Raw genomic sequence first — 19,719 nt, forward strand, 5'->3', positions numbered from 1 at the left:
ATCTTCATTCTTCTTTATGTGTATGTGCGTGTGTAATGAAGACTTGATTTTTATTGATGCAGAGCAAAAATAAGAATATAAATATAAGATATATATATAGTATATATAGTATATATTTAAAGATAAAGAACAAAAGGAAAGGGAAAATAAAATAATAATAAAAAGATTTACATCTCCATAGGAGTGCCCTCAACGACCTTCTCACTCTGGTCATTGTACATGTACTGGTCTTCATAATCCTTCATGTACTGAACAGATCTCTTTTCGTCTAAGAAGAGGGAGTATACGCGCTTAATGTCTTGAACATCGACTATCGTTGCCTAAAAAAGAATATAAAGAACAAAATATATAGTCAATATCAAATATCAAGTATTCACTATCCACTATTTGACCCACACTCTCCTCTCCCTCCTCTTCCTCCTCTTCCTTTTCTCTATCCCCTGCACTACACTACACTACACGCAAAGCCTTTTTCTCCCTCTTTCTCATTCGTTTCATATTTCCTTTTCTTGTTTGTTACAAATGTCCAATATTATTACTATTATTCATTGTATGATTAATTACCTTTCTCTTTCGTGAAACAAGGTTGGCAGCTGTGATAAGGTGAATAGAGTAACGAAGGGATGTCTCGACACCAATTCTAGTCAAAACATCCTTTGCATCATCGGACATTTCTACATCTTCTTCCACACATCTAAAATAAAATAAAATATATACGTATATGTAAGTAAATAACCAAGGAAGTAGTTAGATGTGTTAATCTCCCTAAACACTTGAGGATAACATAAACACATCACCACCCGATTAATTAACAAAAACAAAAAGATATCTCCCATAGTACCTAATATTTAAGATTTGGCGAATGTCTTTTTCTTCGTATGCACTTGTGGAGATGGTTGTCAATCGGTCACGGAGATCGGCAGGAATACCGTGTGGTGCTTTATACTTTGTGCCGCGAATGTTGGTGACACCGCGGTTAGATGCCATAATCACAATAGGTGCCATGTCGTCTTCCAATGCTCTGTTAAGGAATGAGAAGCATTCGATATCAAGCATGTGAACTTCATCAATGAAAAGAACCTAAATCAAGTCAAATCAAATCAAACCCAAAAAAAGAAGAAGTAATCACTATTAGTATTTTTCTTTTGGTTCTATGAAAGACTATTATATGTATGCTAAACTTATCACCATTTTCCCTCCAAATTTACTCCAAGCTAATATATATAACCATCTTTTCTCTCTCTCTTTATCTTTTGACTTACACCAGGTACAATATCGGCCTTTCCTTCCTCTCTCCACTCAGCAACCTTGCTGTTGATCTGGTCTCTGACTTCCTGTTTAATCTCTCCAGTATCACCTTGAAATTTGAAGTTTATCAATATACATATACAATTACATACAGATAAACATCCAACCCCCTTTATATATATATATATCCCTTCTTTCCACTATTTTACGCACAGACATAAAACACAAACTACCAAAGAAATTTGATTACCTGAGAAGAGTGCCAAGAAGCCCTGGGTTCTGCTGTTGATTACATCAATTTCATGAAGCGACACAGTGTGAACAACCTCCTTGCGCTTCTGCAATTCTCCCTCGGGGCACTGTACAAACTTGGTCTACAAAGAAATAAGTTAGATTTGTTGGCCTACACTTTACCTTATTGTAATATTGCCTTGTATTAAGCTTTTTCTTTTTCTTTTGCCACTTACATCAGAGCCCATGGCATCATAGTCTCTTGCACGGGTGAATGATCTACCCAACTTGGTAATGCGTCCAGACGCCTTATCAATAGTAATAACATCACTACATAAATTACAGTACCACATAAATTCTACTGCTCAAGTTGTTCTCCCCTTATTTCCCCTTTCTCGTTTTTATCTCTTCTTCTTCCTTCCTTTGCTTTTCTTTAAATAATATAATATAATAAAGTAAAATGAATCAATAAACTTACCCAGCCATAACCTTCTCCTTATCCAAAGACTCGATCATCTTTGTACCAAGATCGTAAATGGTTTCCATATCGGTAGTCTTCAAGGTCAACTTTCCGGTTTTGGATCCCTGTTAAAAGTTAAAAAAAGAGAAAAGAACAATTGCAATAGGATTATAAGAAGATCAGTTACTTAATTTCTTTCTTCCTTTCTTTAAAATCCATATATATATATATATATATATATATATGAATATATACTAATACACACAGAGACAGACAGGCAGAAACAAAAAAAAAACACCCCCACAAATCAAAAAGAGGGACTTACACCAGTCAAAGAACGGTCAATCTGAATTTCCACAACTTCACCCTCAATAAGCTCAGACTCTTCTTTGATGCGCACACCAATAGATCTACGGAATGCCTGTGTCAATGCCTCGGTTTTTGACATCTCAAGAGAGAAGATTTCTGATGCGGCCAGAGAAGTGAAAGGTACGTCTGTGCCGAGCTCTATTTTTTCCACATCCACACAGCGTCAATTATATACATATATATATATATATAATATACACACAAAGTATATTTTCGTTTTTTCTTGTATATATCGTATTTCGTCTATATCGTTTATCGTATTTTTCGTCTCATTCTCTTTTCTCTCTCTCTCATCTTTTCGTCGTATATGTTATGTATGCATTACCTTGAGCCATTGCTACATCATAACAAACATTTGTAGTTAGTAACAAAGTAAATATATATATATATATACATGTATATATGAAATTAGTTTTTTTTGTATTATTCTTAATTACCCATTGCAATTGCGGTTTTTCCGGTTGAAGGAGGACCAGCAATCAGAATAGCGCGACCGGGAGTCTTTCCAGCTTTGATCATGGCGAGCGTAATTCCGGCTGCTTTACGAGCTTTGAGTTGACCAACCATTCCTTGGGAGGATGCACGAGGTTCGTATTTATCATCGAGGCCGAGACCACGAATGTGAGAATGGGTGCCTTTATTGGAATAAAGAGAAATATTATTATTTAGTACAAGATACTTTTTATATATATATATATATTTAAAAAAAGACAGAAAGAGAAAAGAAGAGGTAGAGGAGAACTTACCGACACGTTCCATTCTCAATAGATCTTTGGTTTCAGAAGAGGAAACAGTGATGGGCATGGCCTATAAAAACAAGTTAAAATAAAAAGAAAGGAAATGAATAAATCTTGTGCATGTTTATTTCTTCTTCTTCTTTTGAAAGATGCGATGTTAATTGAGGCTATATAGTCCATAGTGGATATTGCGCAGCGCATTTTACGTAGAATGTGTAGTCTATGTACCATTATGAATATATGAATATGCTTGTTAGGAAGGTTTTTATTGGTATTAATAAGAAAAAAAATTAAAGGAAAAAAATAATAATTTGCATTGGTGTCAAAAGCTGAGAAGAAAAAAAAACAAGTCCCATGTTGCGTCACATTGTCGACAATAGTGAAAGCGAAAGCGAAAGTGAAAAAGAAAGAGCAAGAGACAGAGAAAGAGGCAGAGAATGCCCCTTTATTTTTATTATGATGATATAAAAAAAGCAGTAATCAATACTCATTTACAATGCAATGCTTGCAACCAACTATGGATCTTCCTACATCTGTTATGTTTGCTACTTCATGGCTACAGCACATTCTTGAGCTAAACAAAACACATGATGTTTGACTACCTATGTTGTTTCTATACCTATGATATCTTTATTTGTATTATTTTTGCAATATTATTCACTCTAATATGTCTGTAACAGATTTTATTTCACAAAACATCCCTTTTGTCACTGCTAGTTTCCATACTTGTCTCTCTCTATCAATATTAATTATAGTTATATTTGCTATTCCTTCTTGACATACTGCAGCGGGTTGGCACAGGCTTTTATATATGATTCATTAATGTATGGTAAAAAGCTCAGAGCTATTTGTCCTCAGTCCCCCAAAAAAATCATCTTTTTAATTCATTTCCAATCTGTTCCACAATTTTGCTACTCAATAAGCTACTGTCACTTCTATTTTCTGGCAAGCAATATCGTTTTCCCTTGAACATACTTCTCTCTGCCTGTCTACAAACCCTTGGACTATTACCTGTTCTCTGCTCAAAATGTGTGCAATTTCATACCCTCAGTACCCATAATTGTTATGTAGTGTGATAAGACACGTTCAAGGCTATAATATCTGGTTTGTCGCTCGCACATTGACAGTGGCACACCTTTTGGTCATTTCCCATTCATTATATATCTTGCAATATAAAAGTAGATGACATATATAGGTTATTAGCTGGCTAACGCAAAGGTCCACTGGCTTATGCAATGGGGAGTCGATGTGAGCCACAGTTATGACTGCATCACTGACAAAGACAAAAATTATCCCTCTTGATATGACTTTCGTACCTGGTTCACATCACATTATTAGACTAGAAAATACACAAGTCTCCTCAACATTACAGCTTGCTTTATTATCTTTATCTATATCGTTAAAAAGTTGGAATATAATAATGTAATTTAGACTCTGCCTTTAAATTCTCTGTAAATATTCTTATCGTTTTACAACCATATCACTTAAAGTCTACTATCCATTCAATAAACTGCTCGACTCATTTTTATACATTAATTGTAATATATAGTAACTAAACTTTTCATAGGGAAGAGTTAAATAAAACTTGAGGGGAGGCGGGGAGCTCTACTTTCAAAAAGTATGCTAATTATTTATTAATTTATTCTTTATATAGGTCTATGAATTCATGACAAAAAAAATTTGTGTGTGTGTCCGAATGAATGTATGCGTGTGTGGGAGGATTTGTGTGTGTGTGTGGATTTGTGTGTGTCTGGGTGGATTTGCGTACCTGGGTAGATTTATGTGTGTGTGGGTGGATTTTGAGTACCAGACGTGGCACAGCGGAGGTACAAATATCAAGAGAGGCAAATTGAATAGTAAGAAAAAGAAAGTCTTTATCGATTGATATATATAAACGTATTATTCTATCTTTGATAAATAACACTCTCACAGTATCTACTTTTCCTTCTATTAATATACTAACCAAAAATTAGTTCCGAGCATCTCGAATATTATTTTAACTTTCATTAATAAATAACACTCTCACAGTATCTATTTTTTCTAATATTGATATACTAATCCAAAATCAATCACGAGTACTTTAATTGCAATGCAGTATAATATTTAAATAAAATTATAACTTGGAATAAGAGGATCAATCACTTGCTATCAAATAATAATAAAAAGTTAAAGACTAATTGAAAACTTGTAAAAAAGCAAAAAAAGTAAAGTAAAGTAAAGTAAAATAATTAATTTAAATTTCAAATGCCCAGTCTTTTTGGTAGATTACAGGACATTTTTTGAACTCAAACGATCTAAGCTGTTTTTAGTAATTTAAAAACACCTGGGAGCGTGGCATTTTTGTGAGGCTAGCAATTCTCCTACACAAAAAAAAATGCGACGGTGTTTCAATATATTGTTTCTCCTAATGTCGTATAATCAAAAAAGTAAATTTTTTTCACTTCGGAATTAAAAGCGTACTTTAGAAAAAACATTTACTAAACGGTCTATTTTTCTATGTGCTACAAGTAAAGTAGCAAAAAAGGTCGGCAAGTGAAAATTAAATAGTTGGATTTCACATAGTGTTGCCCTTTGGTGTGTGTGTATGTACGCGTATGTTTTTTTTTCTTTTTCTTTTTAAAAAAAATTATGTAATTTTAACTTTGTTTTGTGCTATATATAATGTTGAGCTCTAGTAAGCTCTGAAAAAAATAAGCTCTGGCTTAAAAAAAATAAGAACAAAAAAGAAAAAAGCAAAAGCCTGTGTAATTTTGAATCAGAAATGTGCGTTTAAAGTTCATACCCTATAGAAAAAAAATAGGCGATTTTAGTGAATTGTTGCAAGTTTTCCAGGGTTTAAAGTGTCTTGTAGTTAGTTTTAATTAAGCACCAATTTCTACTCCACCATGTTTTTTTGCAGTCAAAGCAAAACATCTTTTTCTTAGCTTTTTCAACCCATTACAAAACTAAATACCAAGTTATTCAAATCTAATGGCTTACCAGCGGTAGCTTGGGTAGGTCCTAAGCGGTAACCAGGACGAAATTTTTTCATCTTCTTTGAAGTCTAGTCAGTCTTTGTCTAAAACGACGACCCTCCTGGAGATCTTCTTCTGCTTGTCTTCTGATACGTCTAATCCGAATGACGCGGGTGAACCTTACATGTATAGTCCCATCATATCTCAGATTGTTAAGCATATGCCGGAAGTTCAGGACAGCAGCAAGATCCCGATTCCATAAACGATGCATAACCTCTGACCCGTCCATGTTCTCCAAACAATTTAGATTGGTACATCTAAAAGGACTTGTTTCTATTTTTTTCACCTGGTCTAAAATTATTAAATGTCTCTAAAAGGAACACACTTAATAACTATGAAGGCTAGTATTAATAAAATACGAATCAGCAAAGTTGACAAAAGAAAGCAATCTGAGAAGAATTGACAGAAAAATATATGCATCAAGTACAATTTGGTTGTCAAGATTGCTCGCATGCTCAATAGAAATCTCGGTAGATTTAGAGAATTGCAAGGAATCTGTCTTCTTGTTTTTCAAAAGTAGGAATCAGACATGACAATGTTAACACAAAGCAGGTTTATACTCTTTGATAAAAAGAATTAATTAAGCAATATACATATCTTCATCAATATCATAGTACTTAGAGAATAGCCTTTTTTTTTTAGATAAAAAAATGTAAAAAGTATCACATAAAAATAGATATATGTATATTATTTAGTAACTTTATAGCTTAAACTGCTACTAAATATCATTAAATTTAGTACTTCTTCTTTCCATACTTCTTTATATTCAACTTGTATTATTTTGATCAATAAAAACTATAAAATTCCAATATAAAACCGTGTATTTGAACCAATTATAAGAATAGAGATATCTAAAAAAAGGTATAGATTTGCTATATTTAGAACATTTGATTGGATTATATGCAAAAATGCTCTGAAATCTAACGAATTGTACTATCTAAATTTGTTATAAAAAGAGAAAAATGTACCTAAGAATGGTATAATTTTGCTACTTTAAACGATTTTATTGGATTAGATAAAAAGTAATTTTAACTCCAATAAATAGTATTCGCTGTAAATACTTTTAATTTACTAAAAGCCAATATTCTATTGGCAGACATTACACCTCCGCGACCGTAGAAATTATACGGATTCGTATAAGATATACGGGACCGTATAATTCCTACGGTCGCGGAGTTGTAATGTCTGCCATTTACTACAGTGATAGCTTTATCTTTTAAAGCAGAGCTTCGAGCTGTCTCCTTTGACATTATCGCAAAGCAATATTATTTGGAAAGCAATAACTAGCAGCACCTTATTTATGACCTAGTATATCAAGTCAATATGAATTGATTTTCTTTTCTTTTATTTATTTGTAAAAAATTATACACATCTACACATACAAACACACACGCACACACACACATATATATAGCTAGGCTTTAACAATAGACATAGTAGACCAGCACTGAACTAATTGATATTCTCTTCTTGCTCTTCTTATTTTTGCTATGCTCATAACAAATACTAGTCATTCTCTTGAATTTTAATGATTACTCTTGAGCCAGTATTGTTTGAATATATATGCGATTTTCTTTTAAATTGGTATTCTTTGGTAGTTTTACGAGTAACAGGCCATAGTGTAAATAGTGCCGAAGGTTTTGTTGCTGATTTTATGATTGGTAAATGTGTGAATCTGGGTGTTTGCAGTGATGGTAATGGCAGAAGTGCTGGTGGTAGCAAGGAGGAAGGGGAAGGTGTCATTTTGTTTTCTGGTGCCGAAAGAATGACATATATCATAACAGGTGTTGAAGACACTGATCTTGGATTGGATTCCTTTGATATACGCACAGCAACCTTGACGGTGACAATTACGGTCAATGTCTTCCTATCGGGTACTCGTTCGACACAGTGGATTGTGGGCATTGGATTTCGCATGATCAATAACATGGCCGTTAGCATACAGCGCTTGGGCTTAAGTTCGGTGTATACGGTCATCAGTACCAAGGTATTTGTACCCAAAGTACGGCTCTCCAAACATCTGTCGCTACCGTATTTCAGGATGTAGCCCCAAACACTGATATCGTATATACTGTCTCTGAATATTGGTTCCATTTTGAGGCTCATGTAGCAAGAGTGTGGCATTTTACATAATATTGGTCTTGGAGGACTATTGATTTGTAAACAAAGGCGTTTTTTTTTTAGGATTAAGATCAATATATGTATTTTTTTTTGTGGAGAAGGGAGGGATGAGTTGGTTACGGATTGATAAGTACGTTGTGCTTGTCCAGAGTGTAAAGATCCATTCTTTCTCTGAGCTGGATGGTGCTGCTAGTGGATAAATGCTCTTAGGAGAGAAGAAGCCTGTGATTCTTGTATAAACCATTGTGTGGATCAAGTAAGATTAAAGAGCTAATTGTGTTATGAAAAGATATGCACTGTATTTATATGGCAACAATCAACCAGCTGTGAAGAAATATAAAAAAGTAATATAGGTACGGATGACCCAAGAGTAATAAATAAGTTACTTAATAGGAAAGTTTGATACAAGATTATTATTTTTATGAGGGATTATATGATTTCAGACTGAGCAATCATTATTAATATATTTATATACAAAAGAAAAAAAAATTGTGCTATAAAAATACAGGAAAGAAGTACCAATAGCGGTAAGCTAAAATAATGTTAATAATAATAGTAAAGAAGAAGAAGGAGGAGGAGGATAAAAGTGAATATAACTACAGAATGGAAGATTAGAAATACAACCTTACATTACCTTTTTCAATATTTATTGGGCTTGCTAGGATCTCTAACAAAAATTACTCAAAATTTACTGCGATGATTTATCATTTTTCTTTTTTGATCCAGTGAGAGGATGACCTGTGGATCCTTATGATGAGAGCCACTGAAGAGTTTATGTTAAAAATAAAGTACCAAAAAAAATTGTGTTTTTCAAAGCTAATTTTAGGTGTAGACATGACCATGCTTAACACCACTAACAACCACAGCATATTTAACTCATGTATGTAATACCATTGTTTGTGATACCTTTAGAGGTAGAACAAAGACAGAATTCTGCTTGTGTGTGTGTGTGTGTGTGTCTTGCTTATAATTAATAATCAATTACTGTGAAAGTAAGTAAGTAAGTAAGAGAGGAAAAAAAAAAGGTAGAATGCTTAACTTGGAGATGTTTAAGTATTGCCTTTGGTAACCTATTTATTTAGTAGTACTCCTCCTTGGGAAATTAATGGGGGATTGTGCTCAAGTATATTTTGTAAACTTTGAAGGGCTTTGACATAAACTATGATTGCATGCTACCTCTTTCCATTACAGGATTATCCTTAACGAGATTCTATATGTTTCTCGTTTCCTAAATCAGGTAGAAAACACACACATATATATATGAAACTTTTGCGGGATATCCTCTGAAATATTCTCGTATATTCTATCCAAGTCCTATACCGTACTTTCGCTCTCAATTGGTCAGATTTTTTAGAAAGCTTGGTCAATTTTTCGAAATTCAATTGATCACTTTTGTAAAAATGATAAAGAAAGGTCTCTATTATTTTTGAAGTAAAGGCTTTTACACTCTTTTCGGAAATTATTGGTGCAAAAATGAAGATTGATTTGGTGAACCAGCAAAAATAAATTTGGTGTACCAATAAAAATCGGTTTGGTCCACAGCTTAAAATCAATTTGGTACAAAAATAATCGAATAAATTGGCGCATTTTTCAATTTCCTTTCTCCTGAATCTTTTTTATAAGAAAAACAAACAACTATTCAATATTAAACATAGATTAATTTCTTTACGAAGATTGAGGTGGAAATATTTATTATGAAGAGGGGATTCCAGTAGCTGTTCTTGATATGGAAGTGGACAATGAACAATACTTACTATACAACATTACAAATCTCAAATAATACATGGAACTGAAACCTCCAGAAAATCAAGTTAAGGGAAAAACACTTGAAAGCTCGGAAGATGAGAGAATCGTCAAAAAGGAATAGGTTAAAAAAGTAAGTCATCGGTCATATAAAAAGAGGATAAGGAGAAGTTTTTTTTATTAGGTGTATGAGAAGCAATTTAGTGTCTGTGCTTGCAAAATGGTCAATATTCCTCCCAGCACTAGTCAGAACTAGCTTAAAAATGCGTGGAGATCTTGAATAACGACGAGAACTTATCTCACAGGAAAATTGTCAGCCGTTTGAGTAGCAGTTCGGCCATAAAGCCGCCTAAACTTTGCGAGGAATACAAGAATCTTGTGGTTGTCATAGTAGATGCAAAACCAGATATTGTCTTGGAGGAAATGATGGAGAAGTTGAATACCCAGTTTATGGGTCCCGAAATCGAAAAATCTTTGTTTCACGACTTCCTCACCAATAAATGACAGTTCACACTCAAAAGAACTTACTTTTATTCAATACAGCGAAACAGTCCCGAGAACATTGAAGAAAGGTACACATGGATTACTCGTTAACAAGAAACTGACATGAATTTTTTGAGTGACTAAATCTTCATTGACAAGGCAGCTTCTCATGGCAACCTAAAACGCAATTACACCTGGTTTCTAAAAGGAACTCGAGCTATCGTAACCGTACCGAACACAAGAGCCTAAACGACGACCATCTTTGCTACCATATCTCCTGGTGGTACGATCTATGTAAAATTCAAACTCCCAAAAATTATACTAGCTTCCAAAAAAAAACTACTCAGTAGGCGGTCCTATCCAAAGAAGAATGCAAAGGGGGGACGGATAATGCTAATCGTAAATACTTTTCTGCAAGTCACAGCATATTCAGCCAATAAAGAAAGCAATTTCCAAAAAATGAAGAAATATTGTAAAAAAAAGTTAATGTATTATTTTTTGAGAAATTGATTAAGAAAGACATATTTTTTATTAGACAAACCGATTCAGCAATCATTTTTTACTTTAATTAAGTTTATATAAGAGATAGTAGGTAAAGAAGTATGGAGTAAATCTATCATATATAAAATAAATTAATCTTTTTTAATATTTGTGACTTGCAGAAAAGTATTTATGATTAGCTTTGACGAGGGGGGACTGTAACTGGGAATTAATTCAACTGTGTTTCCAGTACATTGGATGTGATGAATATATATTGCGAGTTCAAAGGCTATTATGTGATAATGGACAATGCCCCAATCCACAAGTATGAAGATATTCAACTTTCTATCGAGCGTAGAGTCTATGGGTGTGTCTATCTTCCACCGTATTTTCCTGAGCTTAATCCTATTGAGCAGTTTTTGTCAGTTGTAAAGAGTAAACTTTAATCTCAAGGACCTCGGGTGTTTGCAATAAAGCACTGCTTAGTGGCTTGCAATGATTCTGTAGATATTCGCAATCAAGATTCGACAATTGTTTAGGGCGAAAATGTCTATAATTTTTTTTTGGTGCACTTGGTGCATTCCATTTTTGCACCAAATTGGTTTTAACCTGTGCACCAAGCTGATTAAGATAAAATAAAGAATAATGAAGCTTTATACAATATTGTCATGAAACTATTTTTTAGAAAACAAATTTTCTTCTGCTAGAGCACAAAACAAAGGCCTGTCCTCCTACCTAAAGTCGCTTGACTTGAGTAAGGAAATTGCTTAGGCTAAAAGTTATGTTTACGAGCAAGAGAGAGACACTACTTCTGTCTTTAATAGAAAACTCACAAAATGATCGTTACAAAAAAAATAGAGGGAAAGCTAAGTCCGAAACAAACTGAATCTGAACATAATACAACTAGTAAAATGGAGAATCTGGATCAGACTGCCACTACTATTGATAGGACTTACACGGATGTTAAAGAGGTTGAAAAGGTAAAACAACAATTAAAGCCTGCTTATAGTGAAACGAAACAAGATATATAAAAAGACATTAAAGCTGGCAAGGAAGAGTACAAAAATGTTACACGGTTAACGCAACATGAAGTCTAAGAGAATATACACATAGAGGCTTACCATTTTGTGATCGAAAACAAGCTAGATCTTCTTCATCATTATCTTCATCATTTGCATCGTCATCCTCTTCTTTTGACAGCTAAACCATGGCACGAACTGTCACCTTTTCTTCCCCTTCCTTGTTGCCAAGATTCGAAGGTCAATCTTAATTTCAATATTTTCGTTTTTTTTTACTCTTGTTGACATTGTATCGCCCCAGTGAAATCATATTCCACTATTAGAGAAGACTTACTCGAACAAATAGAACCAAAACTTGATTATGAAGATTTGTTCTGAGTAAAATTTTACGTTTTGCGGCTTGAAGGTAATTTTTGTATAAATTTATCTCCAGGAGATATTTGTAAATGTTTATTAGTCTTCTTTGTTGCTTGTAAGCCCCAAAAAAATTAACGAATCTAAGAGCTTTTCACATGTGGGGCTGTAAAAAAACTCTCTTTTTTGGGAATATCAAGTTAGTTATCTTTAGGATCGAAGCAGATTTACAGTAGGAGTGATTTAGCCTGTTCTTGCATTGTTCTTCCACTTTTTTTAATAGAAGTAACAAAAAAAACCAAATATATTTTTAAAAGTGTAGAAGCAATTCAAAAACGGTCTTGACCGAATCTAATGAATTAATTTTATTATTTTTTCTCAACCATTTCAATTAAATTGACGCATGAGATAGTAGACTTGGGAGGAGGAGTGCTGTAAGCGTTTTTTTAGATATAGCTTTAAATCATCTGAAAACATATTGGCTTGTGAGCCTTTGCTCTGATCCGTCATGCCAAGAACGTGAGTTTTTGTCATGCTTAGAACATTTTTTTTTAAAAAAAATAGATAAGTATAGGCATAGGCATAGGCATAAGGATTGCAATAAAAATACCAATACACATATACCTACGTATCAGAGTATTTGGCTTTATTGCCCTTGTTTATATCTTTAAAGTGATTTAAATACTTTGTATCAAGATTACTTGTTGCAATGACCTAACAAAAAGGAACAAATACGCTTATGATAGGTATGGTATGAATAACCTAGTGTCAAACCTTTCTCTTTTTCCCAATGTTGCTGGTGGTGACTGGTCTCGGTTTTAGACTGTCGTTAATAAATCGTAAAATTTTAATTAGTGTTATTCAATAAACACTTTACATTTCACGTGCTGCTCTTATTCAGCTACTGCAAAAGATAAATCTATTTAACAATAACAGACAAAGCTAAATGTCACTCAATACTACTTTTTTTCAATATCATCGAGCGCTGAAGTATTTATCTTTATATTTTTTTTTGTTTAGCGATAAGTTCTTTTGCTTCTTTTGTCGTGGTAATGTAGAACATGAGATAATAAAGGCATCGTAAAAATATCCAACTGGTGAGTCACAAAACGCTAATCCTAAGCAGACAATATTTTAATTCTCCCAGACCACAGGTTATACCCATTCTGAAAGGATCTTTGCATGACGACTCTATATATTTGGAGGGAGGGGTAAACAGAGGTGTATAATCTCTTATTTTTTATGTCATTTTACCTTTTTTAGCTTTTGCCTCGAAAAGGGTGGGCTCTTTAGCCTTTGCTTCTGGTGGGACCAATTGGTAGCCTCATGCGCTGCTTTCATACTGGTTCTGCATTTTTTAATAACAAACATTGGGCTAATTTCTGATAGTATAAATATAATATGTGAAAGAAAGAGAAAGAAATGACACACGTAAGAAGGCCAGTAAATAGTAAAATATCCAACAAGATTGCGTTGCACTTTAATGACAAAAACTCCTTATAGTCTTCTGCATAACTGGCTATTGATATAGTATTTTTTATGGCCAAGCCTAGATGTTGGGCGCAACCGGCTATTAATTGGATATATTGTATTAATTTTAGGACACGCTGTTTTTCCCTGAAGGATTAGAGAAAGAAACCAAACCCCTGGCAGGTACTGTATTTTCATGAATTAGCCCAGTTAGATATAAATGTTGTATCCCACTTGAAAATTTCTACCCCGTCGGATTAGCGTTTTATATTTTTTTAAATATTTAACAAATATCAAAGTATGGCCCGCACTCCTAAAAAAAAGGTAATCTCGAGTGATGGGACGTCTGATTATTCAATTTGGTTTCTTTAACATGTTCGTAACGTTCCCCCTCAAGAATAATAGAGGCTTTTTTATATATTACTTTTAAGAATGTGGCCAAATAACAATACTTACAAAAGTGACCAATTGAGAGCGAAAGTACGGTATAGGACTTGGATAGAATATACGAGAATATTTCAGAGGATATCCCGCAAAAGTTTCATATATATATGTGTGTGTTTTCTACCTGATTTAGGAAACGAGAAACATATAGAATCTCGTTAAGGATAATCCTGTAATGGAAAGAGGTAGCATGCAATCATAGTTTATGTCAAAGCCCTTCAAAGTTTACAAAATATACTTGAGCACAATCCCCCATTAATTTCCCAAGGAGGAGTACTACTAAATAAATAGGTTACCAAAGGCAATACTTAAACATCTCCAAGTTAAGCATTCTACCTTTTTTTTTTCCTCTCTTACTTACTTACTTACTTTCACAGTAATTGATTATTAATTATAAGCAAGACACACACACACACACACACAAGCAGAATTCTGTCTTTGTTCTACCTCTAAAGGTATCACAAACAATGGTATTACATACATGAGTTAAATATGCTGTGGTTGTTAGTGGTGTTAAGCATGGTCATGTCTACACCTAAAATTAGCTTTGAAAAACACAATTTTTTTTGGTACTTTATTTTTAACATAAACTCTTCAGTGGCTCTCATCATAAGGATCCACAGGTCATCCTCTCACTGGATCAAAAAAGAAAAATGATAAATCATCGCAGTAAATTTTGAGTAATTTTTGTTAGAGATCCTAGCAAGCCCAATAAATATTGAAAAAGGTAATGTAAGGTTGTATTTCTAATCTTCCATTCTGTAGTTATATTCACTTTTATCCTCCTCCTCCTTCTTCTTCTTTACTATTATTATTAACATTATTTTAGCTTACCGCTATTGGTACTTCTTTCCTGTATTTTTATAGCACAATTTTTTTTTCTTTTGTATATAAATATATTAATAATGATTGCTCAGTCTGAAATCATATAATCCCTCATAAAAATAATAATCTTGTATCAAACTTTCCTATTAAGTAACTTATTTATTACTCTTGGGTCATCCGTACCTATATTACTTTTTTATATTTCTTCACAGCTGGTTGATTGTTGCCATATAAATACAGTGCATATCTTTTCATAACACAATTAGCTCTTTAATCTTACTTGATCCACACAATGGTTTATACAAGAATCACAGGCTTCTTCTCTCCTAAGAGCATTTATCCACTAGCAGCACCATCCAGCTCAGAGAAAGAATGGATCTTTACACTCTGGACAAGCACAACGTACTTATCAATCCGTAACCAACTCATCCCTCCCTTCTCCACAAAAAAAAATACATATATTGATCTTAATCCTAAAAAAAAAAACGCCTTTGTTTACAAATCAATAGTCCTCCAAGACCAATATTATGTAAAATGCCACACTCTTGCTACATGAGCCTCAAAATGGAACCAATATTCAGAGACAGTATATACGATATCAGTGTTTGGGGCTACATCCTGAAATACGGTAGCGACAGATGTTTGGAGAGCCGTACTTTGGGTACAAATACCTTGGTACTGATGACCGTATACACCGAACTTAAGCCCAAGCGCTGTATGCTAACGGCCATGTTATTGATCATGCGAAATCCAATGCCCACAATCCACTGTGTCGAGCGAGTACCCGATAGGAAGACATTGACCGTAATTGTCACCGTCAAGGTTGCTGTGCGTATATCAAAGGAATCCAATCCAAGATCAGTGTCTTCAACACCTGTTATGATATATGTCATTCTTTCGGCACCAGAAAACAAAATGACACCTTCCCCTTCCTCCTTGCTACCACCAGCACTTCTGCCATTACCATCACTGCAAACACCCAGATTTACACATTTACCAATCATAAAATCAGCAACAAAACCTTCGGCACTATTTACACTATGGCCTGTTACTCGTAAAACTACCAAAGAATACCAATTTAAAAGAAAATCGCATATATATTCAAACAATACTGGCTCAAGAGTAATCATTAAAATTCAAGAGAATGACTAGTATTTGTTATGAGCATAGCAAAAATAAGAAGAGCAAGAAGAGAATATCAATTAGTTCAGTGCTGGTCTACTATGTCTATTGTTAAAGCCTAGCTATATATATGTGTGTGTGTGCGTGTGTGTTTGTATGTGTAGATGTGTATAATTTTTTACAAATAAATAAAAGAAAAGAAAATCAATTCATATTGACTTGATACACTAGGTCATAAATAGTGTAATCTATTCCTTTAGATTAATTCGTAAAAGTAGAAAATATTGATTTATATAGAGACCAAAGAAGACAAACCGTGAGGTGTAAATGATATCCCCTCCTTTCTACTGAAAACTTGACTTGTCTCGTCGTAGATTAATGTATCATTGACAATATATATATACATATATATAATATTAGCTTCTCAATACTGATACGAGTAGGTTTTAAATTTTGAACACATTATACGAACGTGCCCTATGCACAATATTGGCGAATTAATCATCTAGAATAGTAATTACACTGATATCCCGGTTGTTCTTCTTCTTTCAATTCTTGTTCTTCTTTTGTACATATTAAACCGCTCAAATAATTATGGAGATAATTTTGGATATAAAGAGCATATGTGAGGCTGTGTCCCACACACGCGTGTGGTTGAGAGACCTATCAAATCATCGTTTTTTTTTCTATTCAATGAAACATCTAAATTTCTATACATGTACATACTCACATTGGTAAGTAACGCAATACAATGTAACCACCCAATATCAAAAAATTGTTTAATCCCCATGATGTTGGTTTGTTAACATTAATATATATTTAGGGGTGTATGTGCGTGTCAATAAAAGATACAAAGAGAGAAAGAAAGAAAGAAAAAGAGCTCTAATTGATTATTTGTAATAGCAATGGTGGAAACCAATCGAGTGACATACCTTTTTTTTTTCTAGTGTCAAATCAGATAAAAAGAAGTCTCACTTTATTAAAGTTGAGACAGATATTTGTCGACAGTACTGTGAAAGTATATTGTATTAATTACAGTCCAGAATATTATTATAATGTTAGTGCGAGTATAAGTGAGTGAGTGGGTAGGTACATATGATTATTATGATAGTAGTAGATACAACTTTTGAATGTTTCTTCTTTGCTGTTGTTGCTGTGGATACCAATATCTTTAATAGAAAATAAAGTAGACAGAAAATACGAAAAGGATATTCTAGATTTCGCAAGGTGCTGTTGTGCTATGCTCCACAAGCTCCCCCTATATATTTTTTTATTATGTTAGTAAGAATCCAATACGAACGACATTAAGGCGGCCCTTGCGTATTAGAGCCTATATACAAAATGTAATCAGGTACAGTGCTTTGGATACAAAACTGATCGGAGAATGTTTCCTCCTCCCGCTTATTGTGTAACTTGTTACTTTTTTTACTTTCTTTCTTATGTGCCACGGTACAAAATAGTATAAACCCGTAAGGCCCTCATTAAGCCACATGTCTCTGTGGAAATGAGTTGCAAACTCGCAATACTTTACTTTCAGCCGTTCTTTCCTCCTTATTATATGTTCTTTATATATACTGGATAGCATAAACAAACCTTCTCAATGCATTGCCCTGAAGACTATATTCAGTATAAATCACCTATAAAGTTGGAAGGAAACCAAAAGTTTTTTTCAACTATCCGTGCAGCGGACTGGTCTTTTGAAAATTATTTCCATAAAACTCATCTCGAAGTCGACAAGAGTAATATCAAAAATTGTGATAGGATCTCAAAAGACTACATAAAGGACCTTGAATCAGTATCTAGACGAGGGATACCAATAGGGATGTATATGTATGTCAACAATCTTTTACTAGACCGACAGGTAAGCTATATTTCATGACCACTATATATATATATATATATATAAGAAAAATAGCTGTAATTTATTTATACTTTTGTACTTTGTGTTTGTTCGTTTCATTCCACCCGAGAAGTTTGACACATACAGACCTTCGTATGTATCCCTAGCCGCAGTTAGTGATTATGAAAACGAGCTGAAAGAAACCGAGGAGGAAATGAAGGCTGAAATGTCTGATATTGATAGTGTCAAGAATCAGAATGAAGTTGTGAGTAGTTTAGGGTATGGAGTATTGAATGTTTTTTGATTTATAAGTATTATCATTAACAAAACATGCTATCAGGGGGGAAAAAAAGGACCAGCTTGGGACAAAATAGATGAGGAATACAAACGGACGTACAAAGATTTGACAGGTATAGTGACCTTTGTTTTTGTGCTGTCACTAATTACCACATTATGCACACAGACATACTGACTATTACACAGGAAAAATATAAAGAGTCGCTTTAAAATTGTTCCCAATATACTGGTAGCTTTATAGATAAACAGAAATTCCGCCAAAAGTATATAATCCAGTTTTCTAGTTTCCAAAAGATACAAGAGCCAAATACATAGTTACATATTCGTTAATTGGCTTTGATACACTATGGGAAGTTTGCTTTTTTTTTATGGAAAACAACGGCAAATTAGCTTATCTCTATTATCTGAACCTATATTTCAGAATAAAAAAGAGACCAAAGAATTCGGCTCTATGCTATTTATCGTTCGATGAGCTAAAACCATCCGTAACACCTGTCTCCACACTTGTGTGTATTTATTAATATCTTCTCAGATTAGCTTACCTCTTCAGTCTACAATATATGATGACTGAAAGCAAAATTGTAGCATATCTGCTACATAGAATTTTGGCTAGAATGTATCGGGTTCATAGACCAGATTAGAAACAGGCTACTGGTCCAGGAAAAAAGTGGTTTTACTAGTTAGAGCTAAAAACGGGTAAATGAACAGGACTAATGAACCGGGTTAATATATTTTGATTTTTGATGAAATTGGCTCACACTGTAGTTCATTACCATAGGGATACTCAAAACGTCTTGAGGTATAATTACATATTATTTTGTTAAACTTCTTGAATGACTTTTTGGCCTCTTACGGTTGACTAACCTTACTGCTTTCTTATTATTATTAGTAGTAGTAATATAATACTAATAGTCCGATGGAATGACCACGGACCAAGAGCTGTTTAAGTTTTCAGGGAAAGAAGAACAGATGCTCTTTTTTTATAGAGGTAAGATAGCCTGTTATTTCTCTTGGGTACTATATCAAAGTCTATGAACAAAATATACTAACTCATATATGTCTTATTTACCCCTTTTCGCTACAGTGCAAGACTACAAGCGCGCGGGTATTGTGCGAGCCCACTGTCAACCGCCCAATGTATGGCTGGTTGCTTGCTGGTGTCCCGGCTGGTGGGTGCGACAATCATTTCTTTCTTTCTTTCTTTTTTCCTTCCTTTATTTCGTTGTTAGTAAGGTAAGTTCCCGCTGCTTGCCTGTTGTTTTTAGGTCGTTGGTCTGCTGCTTTCTGTTGCTTTCACAACGAACCATTCGCTTCTTCTGGGGACGATTCTTATGGCATCATTTCTGTTACAAACTTTCTTTCTTTCTCTCGCCAGGACCAAACCTTGAAGTACATCCAGAATATGATTTAGGGTGTACAAACCGTGTCAGAAGACGCCAGATTCAAGTCCCATAGAATCCAA

At 33.9% G+C, this 19,719-nt stretch overlaps 7 protein-coding genes across 7 annotated transcripts; 4 read left to right on the top strand and 3 right to left on the bottom strand.

Moving 5' to 3' along the window:
- Positions 1 to 26: 26 nt before the first annotated feature.
- PHYBLDRAFT_131008 (hypothetical protein) lies at positions 27 to 3,298 on the bottom strand. Its single transcript, XM_018429397.1, has 12 exons — positions 3,274 to 3,298; positions 3,055 to 3,115; positions 2,746 to 2,943; positions 2,634 to 2,645; positions 2,265 to 2,446; positions 1,958 to 2,064; positions 1,716 to 1,809; positions 1,499 to 1,622; positions 1,263 to 1,357; positions 842 to 1,080; positions 565 to 694; positions 27 to 320 (listed from the first exon to the last, which is right to left on the bottom strand). The coding sequence occupies exons 1-12, from the start codon at positions 3,274 to 3,276 to the stop codon at positions 168 to 170; spliced, it is 1,398 nt and encodes a 465-aa protein (XP_018297020.1). The 5' UTR covers positions 3,277 to 3,298; the 3' UTR covers positions 27 to 167.
- A 2,774-nt stretch (positions 3,299 to 6,072) lies between these two features.
- On the bottom strand, positions 6,073 to 8,424 carry PHYBLDRAFT_141038 (hypothetical protein; the record flags this gene model as incomplete). The annotated part of the gene is made up of 3 exons (XM_018430511.1): positions 6,073 to 6,350; positions 7,664 to 8,208; positions 8,315 to 8,424. The coding sequence occupies 3 exons, from the start codon at positions 8,422 to 8,424 to the stop codon at positions 6,073 to 6,075; spliced, it is 933 nt and encodes a 310-aa protein (XP_018297021.1).
- A 1,539-nt stretch (positions 8,425 to 9,963) lies between these two features.
- Positions 9,964 to 10,427, top strand: PHYBLDRAFT_141039 (hypothetical protein; the record flags this gene model as incomplete). Its single annotated transcript, XM_018430512.1, has 2 exons — positions 9,964 to 10,032; positions 10,197 to 10,427. 2 exons carry the CDS (start codon positions 9,964 to 9,966, stop codon positions 10,425 to 10,427), a joined length of 300 nt encoding a protein of 99 aa, XP_018297022.1.
- A 761-nt stretch (positions 10,428 to 11,188) lies between these two features.
- PHYBLDRAFT_141040 (hypothetical protein) lies at positions 11,189 to 12,283 on the top strand (the record flags this gene model as incomplete). Its single annotated transcript, XM_018430513.1, has 5 exons — positions 11,189 to 11,321; positions 11,572 to 11,640; positions 11,745 to 11,866; positions 12,087 to 12,145; positions 12,229 to 12,283. 5 exons carry the CDS (start codon positions 11,189 to 11,191, stop codon positions 12,281 to 12,283), a joined length of 438 nt encoding a protein of 145 aa, XP_018297023.1.
- A 1,131-nt stretch (positions 12,284 to 13,414) lies between these two features.
- PHYBLDRAFT_62247 (hypothetical protein) lies at positions 13,415 to 14,700 on the bottom strand (the record flags this gene model as incomplete). Its single annotated transcript, XM_018440941.1, has 6 exons — positions 13,415 to 13,450; positions 13,514 to 13,607; positions 13,691 to 13,829; positions 14,186 to 14,222; positions 14,298 to 14,343; positions 14,651 to 14,700. The coding sequence occupies 6 exons, from the start codon at positions 14,698 to 14,700 to the stop codon at positions 13,415 to 13,417; spliced, it is 402 nt and encodes a 133-aa protein (XP_018297024.1).
- Positions 14,701 to 15,290: 590 nt separating this feature from the next.
- On the top strand, positions 15,291 to 16,150 carry PHYBLDRAFT_164077 (hypothetical protein; the record flags this gene model as incomplete). The annotated part of the gene is made up of 2 exons (XM_018434928.1): positions 15,291 to 15,400; positions 15,508 to 16,150. 2 exons carry the CDS (start codon positions 15,291 to 15,293, stop codon positions 16,148 to 16,150), a joined length of 753 nt encoding a protein of 250 aa, XP_018297025.1.
- A 1,570-nt stretch (positions 16,151 to 17,720) lies between these two features.
- On the top strand, positions 17,721 to 19,712 carry PHYBLDRAFT_141042 (hypothetical protein; the record flags this gene model as incomplete). Its single annotated transcript, XM_018430514.1, has 6 exons — positions 17,721 to 17,981; positions 18,091 to 18,225; positions 19,036 to 19,056; positions 19,170 to 19,245; positions 19,342 to 19,426; positions 19,523 to 19,712. The coding sequence occupies 6 exons, from the start codon at positions 17,721 to 17,723 to the stop codon at positions 19,710 to 19,712; spliced, it is 768 nt and encodes a 255-aa protein (XP_018297026.1).
- Positions 19,713 to 19,719: the final 7 nt, after the last annotated feature.

This window comes from Phycomyces blakesleeanus (genome assembly GCF_001638985.1).
Source record: "Phycomyces blakesleeanus NRRL 1555(-) unplaced genomic scaffold PHYBLscaffold_3, whole genome shotgun sequence".
NCBI lineage: Eukaryota > Fungi > Mucoromycota > Mucoromycetes > Mucorales > Phycomycetaceae > Phycomyces > Phycomyces blakesleeanus.